Here is a 16,529-nt window from a genome sequence, read left to right as displayed (position 1 = left end):
GGGTTTTAAGTATTCTGATTCTGGTGTGCTGGTGACGACATAAGTGAAAAAAAAGGGAAGTCAGGTTGAAAGGTTTATTCGGTTAGGATTAGCTGATCGGGTGTACAATCGCGGAATCCTTGGTACCGTTTGCTTTCGGTAAAGCTCTACTGCTGTTAGTTATAACCGTTTGCCGGTTAGCTGGTCTGGAACTATGAAATTATTTCTTGTTCGGTGGTGATCAGCAGTTCGACATTTGAGGGGATCCGGGATCTTGTGCTGGGTGAACACGTTTACCGGGAAAAGTACGATCGGGGATAATCTCATGGAATGTTGGTTTTGGTAATGGGTTGGGATAACAGGGACAGTGGGAGCTGGGCATAGTTGACTTCGTGGAGCTGCATGGAGGTTCGTGACATTCTTTAGAGTCAATGTCAAAAGATAATGAATTCTGCTTCTGAGAATGTGTCTGGGTTGATGCATTGGGACTCAGTGAAGGCAGTGAGACTCTTGGGTTCGAGATTCTGGTATACTTCATTTCATGTTACCCACTGTAGTGAAGTATTGGTGAATCTTATTGAAGACTTTGGGAAGGTACAAGTTTATGTATCGCTGGAAGAAGGGAACCAACTTCCGAGTATTAAAGTCTTGGCTCGCTGCATCGGGTAGAGCTAAGTGGATTCATTTTGCAAGTGTGAATCCTGGAGCCACCGGGATGTAGCTGAGTGCATTCGGAGGTTTAAACTAGGTCAGGGGTTTTGGAACAGTGGGAGCACGAACCGTGTTCTAGGTACAGTTCAAAACACCGTTGGGTTTTGAATACCGGAATTCCGAATGGGAAAATCTCTCCTGGGTACTTGCAGGTTTTGGAGAGTGGTGTTTTCTCTGGGAGTCTCTGGAGCCGGTAGTTCGAATCAGTGGGAGCCGGTTGAGATTGAGGATGAGTCAATGGCGGGTTTTGCCATGGCTGGGTCATTGATGACTGTTGGGTTGGAGCTCAATGGAGCTTCAACTGGCTCTTCAGGTAATTGAGGAGCGGGCCGCTGCAACTAGGAGGATTAGATTGAAGTCTTAGCTTGTTTATGGGAACTGAGGCTTGGAGGACTTCTTTTATTTGAAATCATAGCTTGTTCTTGGGAGCTTGAGGCTTGGAGAACTTCTGACCGTGAAGTTTTAGCTTGTTCTTGGAACTGGAGGCTTGGAAGATTTCTGTTTTTAAGATTACTGGAGTTACAGGTTTAGGGTTTGCTTGGATGGTGGATTGAGGATTGCTCGAGCCTCCAAGTGGGAGATTGTTAGGGTTGGAGACTCGAACAAAGGGTATTAGGGCAGCCGGCCCTAATTAGGGTTAGCCGGCCCTAATGGGTCCCATCTTATTTGTTTGGGCCTAACTTGGAGTACAAGTTAGGAACCCTAGATTTAGTCTATAAATACCCTAGTTGTAATTGTAATCTTGTGTGCCTTGAGCTTAATGAAATAACCTGGTTGCAGCCCGTGGACGTAGGTCCCCTCGCGGGGACCGAACCACGTTAAATTCTTGTGTCGTTTATATTTTCGTTTATGTGTGTTTATCGTTGTGCATGTGTGTGCTGTTTCGCTTCCGCGCGCCGCTTTGTTCCTAACATTCACATGGGTATGCCACACTTTGTGTTTTTTTAATTTCTTTAAAAATATTCTAAAGTCAGGCAAGACCTAACATATTATTCATACACAGTTTAAAAGCAACCGTTCGAATGTATTTTAATTTATATGTTGGCAAATAAGGCAAGTAATAGATTTGTGATCAATCTTTAGAGTTGTTGAATATATGTTATCATTATCTTTAAAGAAACATGTTTATCAAGCATCATCATTGTGCCTCCCTAGGTATAAATGAATGAATCAGGAACATGCTTTTGAAATAGAACTTTGTTATGGTAAAAACTAAACATATTCAAGTTGTTCATATGCATTAATATTAGAAGTTGTTCATGGATTCACAAATCCGTCATTGGTAATTTACAATCTGTAATGTCATTCTAAGAGTGTTTAATTAGAACGTGAAACCAATTGAAATATTAAACATCTTAATTTCATTTTCAAAATGGTTTCATTCTCAGGGTGACTACCAGAGCCACAACGGGTCTCATTGTTGCTGACAAGAACTGTGAAAGATTCATGATATGGCTACAAACATCTCCTACTATGGAGCTGGAACTGCTGCTGATACAGAAGCCGTCACAGGTAATCAGTTTATCACATGTTTTTACTCTTCTAATTTAATGATCCCATGTGATAACTGTAAGTATTAAACATCTATTTTTGATAGACAACATCAACTTTCAGCTGAAGCTTCGCAGATATCATACGGGTCGTGAATCAAGAATTGTAACATCACTTACATTACTAAAAACTCATCTTTTTTGGTAAGCTTAAGTGTAAATCTGATTTCTTCTGGTATATTGAATTATTGATATTATGTAACTTTGATTTTGCTTAAAAAGTTACGAAAGTCATGTATCCGCTGCTTTGGTGTTTGGTGGAGTTGACGTGACTGGCCCGCATCTATATACCGTGAGTTGATTATACTTTTGGAGTTTTTTTTTACCGTTTTGAATATAGTGTGCTAACGTTTATAAATCACATTTCATAGATTTATCCTCATGGATCAACATACTCACTCCCATTTGCTACAATGAGATTTGGTTCTCTTGTCGCGATGGTCGTTTTTGAAACATAGTTTCATGAAGGGCTTAGTGTAAGTTTGTACAATTATTATTGACTTTTATACAGCCTGATGATTAATAAGTATTAAAAAAGTTTACAAAGGAAGGAAGGAATAAAATTGGTAACCAAGGCTATAGGCTCGGGCATATTTAATGATTTGAGAAGTGGAAGCGATGTGGATATATCTGTGATAGAAAAGGTCTGTTTGTTCATCTCATTCTGATAATCTGTTGGCACATTTGTAAATCGTATTTGATAATTTTGATAAATCAGGGCCAACTTCATCTCATTTTGACAAGGTAAACACATAATACTTAACGGGTCAGCTTCAGATTTGGGTTTTTTTGCAAACAGGTCGTTTACTTATCAATGGTATTTATGGTATTAGATATTTTCGGGTCACACACTTTCAAGGTTGTTGCAAATTGAACATAAATATATTTTTGATAAGCTTAAAAGGTTATTGTAAATTGAACAAAAATATATTTTTGACAGTTGACTTCTTACAAGTCAAACTGCAAGTAGCACAAAATACAAGTTTTAATTTTGCTTTAGCAAACTGAAATTCTTATTTTTTTATATAGTGCAATTAATCCAATATTAAATACTTAAAATCATGCATATCATTTTCTTAACGAATAACGCAAAGTACAAAATCATGTTCGTTTAAATGTTCGTGTTTAATTATTTACTAGGTTAGCTTTCTGACTTTCAAGTACATGAAAAGTGGCTTAGAAGCTCTCATTCTAGATGTAATGGGAAATCCAGTTCTCGGTAAGTGTCTTACATAGAGGGGGTAATATGCGTAGGCCGAGCGTGTAGGGTAGTGGGCCTAAACCAGCGACTCTTGGTAACAAAATGGAATGGGCCGAACTGATCCAAAAAATTGAGTTATGGTGTTTGTATAAATTTATACAAATTAACTATGTTCTCTTTCGCATTTCTTAGATATTATTATGCTTAGTTATTATTGTCTCTATTAATGACGATAGACCCCTGGTGATGTAGTATAGATAAACTTGATGATGACATTGACATGAGTCAACAATATTAAGTGAATCACAATGAAGACGAAGGGACCGAAATACTTGATGAATTAGACATTGTCATGGAACATGGACACTAAAGAAGATTCATGGACATAGAACAAGTCTCAAACTCCATTAAAGATATTTGAAGATCTGGAGGGAAAAAGAACTCTTCTTGAAACAGTAAAGAAGATATGAACTTTTTGATGAATTTGCTTTAACTCTTTAAGTCAATTTTTAAGTTCACCTTTGTGTTTGAAACAACCCGTTGTGGCCCGTATCAGTTTTATGAAAAGGAATTTGTAGTCTACTCGTCCCGAATTGTTTTGACACATTACCTATCTTGAGATATACCTGTAGTGACCATATCGATTTGTATCAAAAATCATTTGACCCAAACTAAAATGAACATATTTTAAAACTGCCAAATATATAATTTAAACGGGTAGTTATAAAAAACCCCTCAACTTGGTTGGGGTAAAAAGAGTTTGTGTGATATTACATTCATTTTGAGCTTTAAGTCTTATGGGGTTGTTTGGATTTGTGTTTTTGAGTTTATATTCTTTCATGAAGTTATAATATATTTAGAACTTTTTTTCGCTATGATGTGTTATTGTTTTATTTATAATTATTGTTGTAAGGAGCATAATATTTTATAAAATCCTAAATAAACCCGCGTAGCACGCGGGCTAAAAGCTAGTCTCCTATATTTAAAAGTACGAATCCTTTAAATATTTTTCAATTGTTATTAAAGTTGGAAATGATAATCATTTAATATTAATATTAGATTTGAAATTCGTTACAGACTTATAGTTGTATTTTACTTCAAATTATAAATTCTAATTCATTGTTTAATTGGTACAATCATGTTATTATAAGTCATATATACCATCTAGTTAATTTTCTAAAAAAATTTGTTTGATATCATGGGGAATATAATTCATAAACCCCAACAAAATCCAGAATACCATCAACAAGATGATCATGGAGAATACCAACAAGTAGAAGAAGAAACATTCACCTGCGAGATTTGCATTGAACCGGTTGCTCTGGCCAACAAGTTCACATACAACGATAAATGCGTTGATCACTCGTTTTGCACGGATTGTATGATCAAATACATCCAAGTGAAACTCGAAGACAATGTGTCCAACATACAATGCCCTGCCACTTCTTGCAATAATGATCTTGAACACTTATTATGCCGCCCGCAAATCTCACACCAATTGTTTGATAAATGGTGTGAAGTGTTATGTGAATCAACCGTGTTAGAAGTTAGCAGGGTTTACTGTCCTAACCAAGAGTGCTCGGAGTTGATTTTGAACGAGTGTGGTGATCCTAATTTGAAGAGATGTGTGTGTCCTCATTGCAAGAAACCTTTTCGTTTTGGATGTAAAATTCCATGGCATGTTAGTTCTACTTGCGAAGAGAACATAGACGAAAACGATGCTAGTTTCAACGTTCTTTACGCAACGAATAATTGGAGGACGTGTCCCAAGTGTGGGCATTGTATAGAACGTGATTGTGGTTGCAACATTGTTCAGTGCAGGTTTGTTTTCCTTCCTACACTTGTTTATCATTTAATATACTGGTTTTGTTGGTCGTTAAAAGAATAATTAAAAGTTCTATGTTCTTTGCAGATGTGGATATAGTTTTTGTTACAGGTGTGGGAGAGAGACAAAAGTCGTGTGTGTCCATGGGACAGAAGCAAACATATGGATGGTTTTAGGTCTTTTATGTTTTGCACTACTTATATTATATTTATATTCCTATGTTTCCGATTTTACGTGTTAAAACATTTTTAGAATATGTTTGTAGCGTATTTTGTGATGGACAGAAAGATGAATATCGTTTAGATTCTTTAAATTTAAGTGTTTTTTTTTCCGTATTCATTAATGTGATATAACTATTTATGAATTCTTAGGAAAATGGACAAATTTTGTGTTCAAACTTTTTTGTAAAAAGGCCAAAAAGTAAAAAAAGTTTTGTACAGTTGTACCGTGCCTTGAGTTTCAAATACATGATTCTATTTTACATGCTGTGGATACTTATTTGCAAGCCAAACAGTTGGCTAAAAGTATGAAAAAGGTCTATGACTAAACCTCCACATTCATTATAAGCTTCAGAGCATAAATGTAATTTAATTAGTGATAGGAATGTGACAGAAATTAATAACCCATGTCATATCCGGTATTAAAATCATGTTCCATTAATGCACATGTATGATTCAGATTATCGAGTCAGGCATCGCCTAATACATATCCTTCCTATACTAAAGAAATTAATCATATACCCAAATGTCCATCTAGTTACCCGTAAATGTTTTGCGACTAGCCCATTGTGGAAAAACCGAATTAACCAACAAAACCGAAACGAACCGTACCAAAAACTGGTGAGTCAATTTAATAATTTTCTAAAAACTGATAATAGCGGGTCAGTTATGGTATAAAGGTTTTTCATACTCACCTAAACCGAAACAAACCAATAACATGCATTTCTTTCTAATGTTATGGATTATATTTATTTATTTAATGCTATGTAATTTTTTAATACATTCAAACATGATAGCAATCTATTTCATGGTAACAAAATTTCAAGCCAAAACTTTCTGGCCTAATAAAGTCTAATTATAATGTTTTGAGCTATTATTAGCTAGACTCAAATTCAAAGTCAACCGGCCCACTATAACCTTTACAACCGACATAATCAATTGTTTATGGTTATGGTTATTTATTAGTAGATAACTCGGTTATGGTTTTGGATCAAAATCGACCCATGCAATCATTCATACCCATACTCTACATGATAGAGGTACAAACCTCTTATATGAGAGGTCTTTGGTTCAGTTCTAGACAAGAAGTAAGTTTGATGTACCTTAAGAGTGAGTATGGACATATGTAGCATTTACGGTTAAAAAATTGTTTTGGTTTAAAAAACACAAATTGAATATTGCAAATGGCATAGAGATGATGATTAACGTTTGAGATATTTGAGATTTTAAGTTGAAACCTGAAATGTTTTTGGGATGAGTAATGTCGTGAATGTTCAAATCAATAATTAACGGTTGATATCTTGTCTCAAACGGTATAGAGAGTATGAGGAAGTTTCAGAAGCAGATCAAAAAAGCAAATGACGTGGCAGCGGTTGATATTATTATTATTATTATACGCGTAGAGCAAGCAACTACATCCTCCTGACTCGATCAAAACCTTGGTTTCTCATTTTCCTTTCCTAGTGTAAAGATAAAGATTAGATGGCGAACGACAACGAACCAGCGAAGCTACTCTTACCTTACCTTCAACGAGCCGATGAATTGCAGAAGCACGAGCCTCTCGTCGCCTACTACTGTACGCATCTCTCACTTTTACACGAAAACCCTAATAATAATAATAATAATATTCTCACAACTTATTTTGATGATGATGATTTCAGGTCGGTTTTATGCGATGGAACGAGGTTTGAAGATTCCGCAGAGTGAACGAACGAAAACCACTAGCTCTATACTCGTTTCTCTTATGAAACAGCTTGAAAAGGTTTGGTTTCTTATTGAAACCTAATTATTTTGGTGTTTTGATTCAGTAATTTGATTTTGATTTCAGTGATTTTAATGGATTGTAGATGATTGATTATGTTGATGATTTAGCTTATGTTGTTATCTAGGGTTGGATTTTGGGAATTTTTATATTGACAGCTTTATAAAATTATTTATTGCTTTTTGAAAATAGGAGAAAATGAATTGCTTCAGTGGTTTCTTGGAGAGAGATGAAATTGTTTTGGTTTCTAGGCGATCCGCTATTTGGATTGTCTGTTGAGTTGGACAATTTACACTTGTTTCGCTAATTCATATGGAGGAACCACTAAAGTAATAATTAGACTGTGCAAGTCACATCCCATTGAGCGTCTTACCTGACTTTGTTCTGTACACGATCCAACATTTGAAATGGTGGATCCTGCGTGTTTCATAGTGGTTCCTCATTTTGAAATCGCGGAACACGGAGGGAATTATCCAACTCAGCAGATAAACACTGACACAGTCTGCAACGATGTTAAGGTCTGCCATTTTAAATGGCGGATCGCTGAGAAACCAAAAAATTTTCATCATGTTGCATTTCTCTGGCAGTAGCTACTGATTACTTTTTTGTATCTTTGTAATAGCATAAAGTAATGATTTGTGTAGGAATTAGGGGCAGTTTTGTTTTCTTTGTGTAGAAAATATTTTGTTATGCGGTCATCATTTATTTTGCTTGTTTAACTACAGGATAAGAAGTCACTGCAGTTAGGGCCCGATGACCATCTATATCTGGAAGGGTTCGCATCAAATGTCTTTGCAAAGGCTGATAAGCAAGACCAAGCTGGGAGAGCTGATCTGTATGATAAGTTTTACTTCTTATGATATAACTATTTTAACATTGGTTTTGCTAGAGAGTTAAATGCACTTAAATTGTTTTATTGTGCTTAAAAAGGCTTCCAAATCACATGCCAATGTTATCAAGTGCTTAATGAATAATTTTTATCTAAACTTGTCACAGCAATACCGCAAAGACGTTTTATGCTGCCAGCATTTTCTTTGAAATACTTAACCAGTTCGGTGAACTTCAGCCTGATGTGAGTCCAACTTCCACAAATAATCTGATTGCTTTTATACCTTTTTTTGTTTATTTCCATTGCGACTTTCATTTTCTTTCATTTTTTTTGATCGATTATAACTGGTTTTTTTCCTAATAGCTTGAACAGAAACAGAAGTATGCAGCATGGAAAGCAGCAGATATAAGAAAAGCTATAAAAGAAGGAAGGAAGCCTCTACCCGGTCCCCCTGGGGGTGATAAGGATCTCTCTGACACATCAAGCAATGGATATGTAAGATACTATTAAACAGATTTTTAAGTTATTGTTGAATATAAAATGGGTCAATCTGACTTTGACATTTTGGATCTTGACAGGACCTGGAACCTAGCAGGAGTGATCCACCACCAACCACCAAAACCGCACCAGAATCAGATCAATCACCCCAGTTTTACGACAGAAGTGACTCCCAACGGTTCACAACTAGTCTTCCATCACCGCCACGTGATATGCCACCTCCACCATCATCAAACATCCAACAACCACCACCTTCAAATTTTCAACCACCTACTTCAAGTTTTCAGCCACCATCTTCAACCTTCTCGCAGCCACCATCTTCAACTTTCTCGCAGCCACCACCACCGCCACCAACTTATTATTCCGATGAATACCCATCCAATAACTTTCAGCAGCATCCTTCTCAGAGTTATCACCATCCATCATCTTATCCGCAAGAACCTCAACATCACATTTCCCAAAACTACCCTTCTCAAGATCCTCCTTTAACATATCCAAATTTCCAATCTTACCCTAGTTTTTCCGAAACGACTCTTCCAGCCGCACCAGCTCATTATCCGTCATCTTATTATCAAGGCTCTGAACAATCCTATTCTCCTTCAGCTACTAGACCAACAGATTATCCATCTTCAGCTCAGTACAAGCCAAATGTGACAAATGGGTCCAGTATGGTTCCAGAACCTGCACCTGCAGCTGCACCGTCCTCAGCACAGTCGTATCAGTATGATAGTAATTACCAACCTCCCCCTGAGAAGATTGCGGAGGCGCACAAGGCTGCAAGGTTTGCTGTTGGAGCATTGGCGTTTGATGATGTTTTTGTTGCTGTAGATTACCTTAAAAAATCCCTTGAATTGCTTACTAATCCATCTTCAAGCGTTTAAGTTGCTGCTAGATCTGTTAAAACTTGCATGTCAATTATCAACCTTTTGTTTTGGCAGTTTATTCTAGTTTTGCAAAGGTTGTTGAATATATTAATATGCTTTCTATAAATGTTTGTTTTTTTTGTAATATAACATATTCGACTGAAAATGGCATTATATAATTTGAGATCTTCACAATGTAAATAATTTAGATTGAGGATACCGGCAGGCAGATGACTACAACTATATCTATGTTTCTGCTAAAAAACACATCTGCAAATTTTGCATCACATTTGCAATTTGTTGTGTTAGTGCATAAACTTTACAACCTACAAATTTCATAGATACAAATTAGGTCAAGTAGTCAAGCACCTTGTTTAGTTGGCAGTTTAGGAGAATGTAAACATGAGTTAAATGACTCGTTCAAGAGTTGCTTAAGGTGGACTTGCTAAAAGTTTAATCAAATGAGTTTAAACGAGCTTGATCTGAGCCTCTATTGAAGTCCATTTAGTACAAGGGTTCGAGCTCAAGACATCACTTATTGAGTACACTGGGTTTGAAGTTCATACCTTATGAATCTTGGACTATGCTGATGATGTTTGATTTATAATCACAAGTTGTCCAAAATCCTTAATTTTGAATTTATTTTTTTTATAAGTTCTTGAATTCCCTCAAAATTTTATGAATAATTTATCTATTATAAATAAGATAATGATAACAGTAGTGATATGTCACTATATATTGTTAAGAATTTAGGCTTAGAAATTTAAATCAAACAAAACAAACCATCAAAATTATAGAAGACAGAGATGTACGAAATTGGAAACACTGACGATTAATCACTTGAATGCATGAACAACCCAGACGATTAGAAGGGTTGAATCAAAGAGTGGAATGTCGATCGAAAAGTCTGAATCGAAAAAATCAAGGGTCTTTTAAACGGGTGGCTGTCACTTCGTGGAGGTAGAGGAGAGGTAGAACACAACACGTGTTCCACAAAATTTAGCCATACGACATATGTATATTGCAACAAGAGATTGTCTTACAGACAAGAATAGACGTGCATTGATGAATAGTAGATTATGTGAGTGGACACTTTAAGGAAAACGGTTTTTAATATACATAATAATTCTATTTCTATCAAGTATCAACACATATATCCATATTAAATATGCAAACTTTTATAAAAAAAATACTTAATTTATGATAACTTACGTTAATTTTTATAAAAAAATTAAAAAACTTTTAAACATGCCATTTAGAAAATGAAACGACATCGTTCCAATTCAAACTTAATCCACCGAGTGTAGATTATTACATTACATTATGCATCTCTCTCGTCATTATAAATTAAATTATTAAAGTAAAAGTAAATGCAGACGAGTACGATTAGAAAAAACAATTTCGCCGGTTAACGGTGGCGCCGTGTGTCTCATACTTCAATTCAATCATCATCATCATCATCATCTCTATATAATATTATTATTTTTAATAATCAGCTCCAATTTTGATCTGTATACCTCTTCTCTTCTGTTTCGTTGAGGTAATACTTTTAGGTTTTCGTTTATTATTATTATTATTATTATTATTATTATTATTATTAGTTCTATTATATGTATGCTTGCATCAATTGATCAACGATTCATCGATCGTGAATCATATGTATGTTATATTAATCGATGATGACCTAATTTCATAGACACTGATGATTGTTAAGAGTTTTATTTACGGTTGTAATTAGGTAACCTTTGAATTTTTTACGTAACTTGTTTGTGTGCAACGGTTATAGTAAGATCTTCGTATCGATAATATTATGTTACATAAGAGTGATGCTAATTCTGCTGCGATTCTAATGGTGTTAGGAATTTAGTTTGCAGTTGTAATTAGCTAAGCTTTGTCGCTTTGATTCTGTTATAGTGAGATACTATCTATAATATTATGTTACATAAGAGCGATGTAGATGACCTAGTTTCATAGAGACTGATGACTTTTCTGCGATTTTAACGGTGTTGGGAGTTTAATTTGCAGGCTTGCAGCAAAGCAATAGTTATAGTAAGATCTCCGGAATTCAATTTGCAGTTGTAATTAGGAAGGGTTGAGTTGAGTGTACATAACTTGGTTATAGTGAGATTGTGATTTTTGTTTCATGCTATGAGTAGACTGTATGAAAATTGTATTGTTATGTCTTATAAGAATGATGTAGATGACCCAATTTCATAGAGACTGATGCTTTTTCTGCGATTCTGACGGCGTTGTGAGTTTAGTTTGCAGTTGTAATTAGGAACTCTGAATTTACCTAACTTGTTTGTGTACAACGGTTATAGGAAGATCGAGATCTGTGTTACATGCTATGAAGCTATGGAGTAGACTATGATTATTGTATAATTATGTTCCATAAGAACGTAGATGACCTGATTTTATAAAAACTGATGCTTTGAATGTAATTTGCAGTTGTAATTAGGTAGGATCTGAATCTACATAACTTGTTTGTGTACAACAGTTATAGTAAGATTGTGATTTGTGTTCCATGCTATGAATGGGGTAGACTGTATGATTATTGTTGTTGATTGATGTGTTAGGGATTTTGGTGCTTCTGTTTCAGATAAATGGCTTCTTCCTCGGATCCATGGGCGAGGGAATATAGTGAAGCGTCTAAGCTTGCTGATGATATCACCAACATGATATCAGAGAGGAGTTCCTTTGGGACGGGGCCAGAAGCACAGCGTCATTCATCTGCTATCAGGAGAAAGATTACGATATTGGGAACTAGACTTGATAGCTTACAGTCTCTTCTGACAAAGCTTCCTGCTAAACAACCCTTGTAAGTATGTTGGTCTGTTTGTCTATAGTAGTAAGAGAATCTCAAACTGAGTCCTGCAGATATCTGTGCCTAGTTGTAACATCGCAGCAAATCGTTTGTACACTCGTTAGTTAGCTCTGTGATGTGTTTCTATCACACTCTCCTTGGTGAATTTTGTTCTTATCGTGGTTATTATTATGCACTTGTGATACATAAGTTCAGTGAAGTATAGAGTATGCTGATAACACATTGAGAGCATGAAAATATTATTTGTCAAAGATTCTTATTTTTTGTGAAAATATTATTACATCCATGGTCAATATCTCTATTTTCATAGGTGCATACATGGTTATGCGGATACCTACATAAGTAAGTCAGTTTCATTGATGTCTGGCACTTTGGCATATTAATGATATGCATACACTTCACTAACAGGTTACATCATAAGTTTTGTTTTCTCACTCAGTTCAGTTACTTATTATTGCTATGTCTTTCAAACTATATTGAAGCTGTAACAAAATCATCTAAATATCGGTAAATTTGTTTTCATTTATTGCAGAACAGAGAAAGAAATGAATCGACGCAGGGATATGCTTACAAATTTGAGAACAAAAGCAACACAAATGGCCTCCACTTTGAACATGTCAAACTTTGCTAATAGGGACAGCTTGCTTGGGCCAGATATCAAGCCCGCTGACGCCATGACCAGAATATCTGGTTTGGACAACTCTGGAGTTGTTGGGCTTCAGAGACAAATTATGAGAGGCAAGCTTTTTGAATAGTCACAACCTTTTAAAAATATGTATAAAAAAATCATTGCGTTTGGAACAACGTTATTTTCCTCACAAGTTTTATAGTAATCAATCGTGCTATTTTGATATTCCCATTATAGAACAAGATGAAGGGCTAGAGAAACTGGAGGAAACAGTGATAAGTACCAAACATATTGCTTTGGCAGTCAATGAGGAACTTACCCTGCACACTAGACTCATCGTATGGCATTTTTCTTATTATAAATAACCATGCATCAATGAAAGTGATCCCAAAGTTGTGTTTATTTGCTCTTTTCTGGTATGCAGGATGACCTAGATGAACATGTAGAAGTTACTGATTCCCGACTCAAGGTTGCATTTTCAATACTACGCTTTTACAAATTGTGAAATAGTTTAATTGCTACAAGTTATGAGACATGTTTGACAATTGTATTTTTGTTTGACTTTTGGGAAACAGAGAGTGCAGAAGAATTTGGCTATACTGAACAAACGAGCCAAGGGGGGTTGCTCCTGCCTTTGCATGCTCCTGTCGGTGATTGGGATCGTTGTCCTAGTTGTGGCTCTTTGGTTGATCATAAAATTCTTGTGATGTGAAGCGTATCTACCTATGTTTTGTGTGAAAATGGCTTCTTTGTACTGGTGGTTTGAGACTTTGCTTGTTGAGTGCATAGCTTGTGTTGTGTAGTGATTCGTGTTCTGTTCAAATTAACGGTTGTTGAGTGCATATATGTCGGTTTCTTGAAAGCTATTGGTTTGATATCTCTGGTGTGTTTGTGTTTATTTGACTTGCTAAACGATTGTCGTTTTGGTTGTTGATTGTGAGATTCAAGTTGCTAAACATAATTCTTTATAACTTTATGTACATGAATCAAATGAACTAATAGATAATTATGGATGTGGCGAACATTTCATTTGAGATAATAGGTATTGGTTGTGTTCATTTGACTATCCAGATATGTTTGTAAACACATGCTTAAAAGTTTCTAGTCACAATCTGTTGACAAATGTATTGTTAAGACAATGTGTGTGCAATAAGCGTGTACATTTCTTGACATTCCATTAACCAGGAGTTGGGTTTAGACGTGCACAAAAAAACCGGTTCCGGAACCTAACCGGTGGAACCGAACCGGAACCGGTTCCAGTTCCAACCCGGTTTGGGTATTTTTGTACCCGAAAATCGTACCCGGTTCTAATATTTATATGTCAGTACCGGTTCCAAACCGGTTCCTACCCGGTTCTTAATTGGAACCGGTTTGGTTCGTACCCGGAATAACCGGTTCCGACGGGTTTTTTTGAAGGGTCAAACAAAAGTCAAACTAGCCGTTGGAACCGGTTCCAACGGTAATATAGCCGTTGGAACCGGTTTTTTTTAGACACCAACTAGCCGTTGGAACCGGTTCCAACGGTAATATAGCCGTTGGAACCGGTTTTTAAGACAATATATCCGTTGGAACCGGTTCCAACGGTAATATAGCCGTTGGAACCGGTTTTTGGGCCAAACCTATATATAAGTTGTTTCCATTACTTGTTTCACCACCAAACTCAAAAACAAAATACAATACTACTCCTTTAGCAAACCCGTTCCTTTACCCGACCATCCAACTAAATATTATTATGGCACCCATCAAAAAAACTAACAACAAGGCTAAGAAGAGTGTTTTTGTTGCCCCCGTTCCTGTTACGGAGGACCCAAGGGTTGTTACGGTAGTCAACCATAACCGCAACCAAGACGTATGGAAGAATTGGGATTTGATTGTGGATGACGAAGGTTATCAAAAGGCTCGTTGCAAACTATGTGGTTCAATATTAAAGCACGATTCCAACTCTACTTTGAGAAAGCACATCGAGAAGCCATATTGCAAGGCGTTGAAAGGGATTGGCGCGACCGATCAAATTGACTTGGGTAAAGATGGTACACTATTTCGTTACAACACGACTCAAGTTCAAGATAGAATGGCAAAGTTCGTTATTCAACGAGGTTTGCCGTTTAACCACTTTGATGACCCGGAGTTGACGTCGTTGATTCGCGAAACTCTACAACCGAGATACACACATGTAAGTCGTACTACCTTAAGACGTCATTGTATCAGGTTGTGGGAGTGTGCTAAAAAAGAGTTAATCGAGTCTTTTCATTCTTTAGAAGCCATGGTTAGTTTAACTACCGATGTTTGGTCGGCACCACACGGGTTGCCCGAATCATACATATGTGTCACCGCTCATTGGGTTGATCCGGTGACATGGCAATTGATGAAACGCACCATCGCTTTTGAAAACTTCCCGTTCCCACATACCGCCGAAAAATTGTTTGAATTACTTGATGAAGTTATAACGACTTACAACTTGAGAAATAAAATATTTTCGATTTCGTTTGACAACGCTTCAAACAATACTAAGGCGGCTGAAAAATTTATCATTAAATATTCACCACCTTGTTTCGGGGATTTTTTTCATGTCCGATGTGTTGCACATATCATCAACTTGGTTGTCCAAATAGGTCTTGACAATGAATACATTTGTGATGATTTAAAATACTTTAGACTTATGTTACAAGATGTCTTCAAAAGTGGTAAAAGAAGACATCTTGAATATAAGAATTATTGCAAGTCGGTTGAAAGAAAGTATTTGGGGCCGAATTGGGACGTTCCAACCCGTTGGAACTCAACTTGTCATATGTTAAAGTGTGCTTTTGCCCAACGCCAAACTTTACAAGCTTTTCATAACAATCTTGTTGAAGAACGCGAGGCCGATATGTTTCCGGAAAGTGTTTGGGTCCAAGTCGGTTATTTGTTGGAGTATCTTGATGTGTTCAAAAAGTCAACAACAAAATTATCGGGAGTCTATTACCCTACTAGTTGTTGGGTTTTGCAAGAATTGTACTATATGTCTTGTGTTTTTAAAAGCTTTGCGGAGAAGAACAAACTCTTCGAAAATATTGTTGCGGTGATGAAAGAAAAGTTCATAAAATATTTTGAAATCATACCGCCGGTCTTTACTTGTGCCGCCGCATTAAACCCCTATTGGAATGTTAATGGGGTTGAAACAACGATTGAGGAAATATTCGACAACTTAGGTATGCACGAGATTGACCCGAAGTTGTCGACGGAAGCGAAGGACAAGTTCAACAAAAACCTTCAAGACCTTTATGACCATTATTTTCAAATGTATGGTCCAAGCACGAGATCGTCTTTTGTGAAAAAAACAACTGGTAGGCCGTGCAATGACCCACTTATAAACTTGATGAATGGAATTCGTGAATCGGCATCTAAGAGGCAAAGAGGAAACACACCAAGTAGCGAACTTGGTCGATATAGTGGAGCAAACTATGTTGAGGGCGCAACAGTCGACGAAATTCGCAATATTGATTTGTTGGCTTGGTGGAAAGGTAAACAAAACGAATTTCCCATTCTATCCGCCATGGCTCGTGATTTGCTTGCCGTACAAGCCTCAACGGTTGCTTCCGAATCGGTTTTTTCTCTTAGTGGGAGGGTGTTATCTATGCGAAGAACAAAACTAACTCCCGAGT

At 36.5% G+C, this 16,529-nt stretch overlaps 4 protein-coding genes across 4 annotated transcripts; all 4 read left to right on the top strand.

Annotated features, from left to right (window-relative positions):
- Nucleotides 1-2,087: 2,087 nt before the first annotated feature.
- On the top strand, nt 2,088-2,908 carry LOC143564808 (proteasome subunit beta type-7-B-like). Its single transcript, XM_077051980.1, has 5 exons — nt 2,088-2,202; nt 2,288-2,384; nt 2,463-2,532; nt 2,612-2,714; nt 2,788-2,908. Exons 1-4 carry the CDS (start codon nt 2,142-2,144, stop codon nt 2,696-2,698), a joined length of 315 nt encoding a protein of 104 aa, XP_076908095.1. The 5' UTR covers nt 2,088-2,141; the 3' UTR covers nt 2,699-2,714; nt 2,788-2,908.
- Nucleotides 2,909-4,535: 1,627 nt separating this feature from the next.
- Nucleotides 4,536-5,590, top strand: LOC143564807 (E3 ubiquitin-protein ligase RSL1-like). The gene has a single exon (XM_077051979.1). The coding sequence runs from the start codon at nt 4,640-4,642 to the stop codon at nt 5,327-5,329; it is 690 nt and encodes a 229-aa protein (XP_076908094.1). The 5' UTR covers nt 4,536-4,639; the 3' UTR covers nt 5,330-5,590.
- Nucleotides 5,591-6,876: 1,286 nt separating this feature from the next.
- On the top strand, nt 6,877-9,802 carry LOC143564819 (protein HOMOLOG OF MAMMALIAN LYST-INTERACTING PROTEIN 5-like). The gene is made up of 6 exons (XM_077051987.1): nt 6,877-7,060; nt 7,146-7,246; nt 7,972-8,081; nt 8,243-8,318; nt 8,439-8,570; nt 8,654-9,802. The coding sequence occupies exons 1-6, from the start codon at nt 6,967-6,969 to the stop codon at nt 9,452-9,454; spliced, it is 1,314 nt and encodes a 437-aa protein (XP_076908102.1). The 5' UTR covers nt 6,877-6,966; the 3' UTR covers nt 9,455-9,802.
- Nucleotides 9,803-10,790: 988 nt separating this feature from the next.
- On the top strand, nt 10,791-13,595 carry LOC143564806 (syntaxin-52-like). Its single transcript, XM_077051978.1, has 6 exons — nt 10,791-10,976; nt 12,036-12,254; nt 12,793-12,998; nt 13,126-13,226; nt 13,313-13,357; nt 13,464-13,595. Exons 2-6 carry the CDS (start codon nt 12,040-12,042, stop codon nt 13,593-13,595), a joined length of 699 nt encoding a protein of 232 aa, XP_076908093.1. The 5' UTR covers nt 10,791-10,976; nt 12,036-12,039.
- The last annotated feature ends 2,934 nt before the right edge of the window (nt 13,596-16,529 follow it).

The sequence above is a fragment of the Bidens hawaiensis genome, unplaced genomic scaffold (genome assembly GCF_021521415.1).
Source record: "Bidens hawaiensis isolate Kalapana, Puna unplaced genomic scaffold, B.hawaiensis_p1.1 tig00022166_1, whole genome shotgun sequence".
NCBI lineage: Eukaryota > Viridiplantae > Streptophyta > Magnoliopsida > Asterales > Asteraceae > Bidens > Bidens hawaiensis.
This window is presented reverse-complemented; position numbering and strand designations above follow the sequence as displayed.

Coding starts and splice junctions, on each gene's coding strand:
- LOC143564806 (XM_077051978.1), top strand. CDS start 12,040: ATGGCTTCTTCCTCGGATCCATGGGCGAGGGAATATAGTGAAGCGTCT. Junction 12,255..12,792: donor CTTCCTGCTAAACAACCCTT/GTAAGTATGTTG, acceptor CATTTATTGCAG/AACAGAGAAAGAAATGAATC. Junction 13,358..13,463: donor TTACTGATTCCCGACTCAAG/GTTGCATTTTCA, acceptor TTTGGGAAACAG/AGAGTGCAGAAGAATTTGGC.
- LOC143564819 (XM_077051987.1), top strand. CDS start 6,967: ATGGCGAACGACAACGAACCAGCGAAGCTACTCTTACCTTACCTTCAA. Junction 8,319..8,438: donor TCGGTGAACTTCAGCCTGAT/GTGAGTCCAACT, acceptor TTTTCCTAATAG/CTTGAACAGAAACAGAAGTA. Junction 8,571..8,653: donor ACACATCAAGCAATGGATAT/GTAAGATACTAT, acceptor GGATCTTGACAG/GACCTGGAACCTAGCAGGAG.
- LOC143564808 (XM_077051980.1), top strand. CDS start 2,142: ATGGCTACAAACATCTCCTACTATGGAGCTGGAACTGCTGCTGATACA. Junction 2,203..2,287: donor TGATACAGAAGCCGTCACAG/GTAATCAGTTTA, acceptor TATTTTTGATAG/ACAACATCAACTTTCAGCTG. Junction 2,533..2,611: donor CTGGCCCGCATCTATATACC/GTGAGTTGATTA, acceptor CACATTTCATAG/ATTTATCCTCATGGATCAAC.
- LOC143564807 (XM_077051979.1), top strand. CDS start 4,640: ATGGGGAATATAATTCATAAACCCCAACAAAATCCAGAATACCATCAA.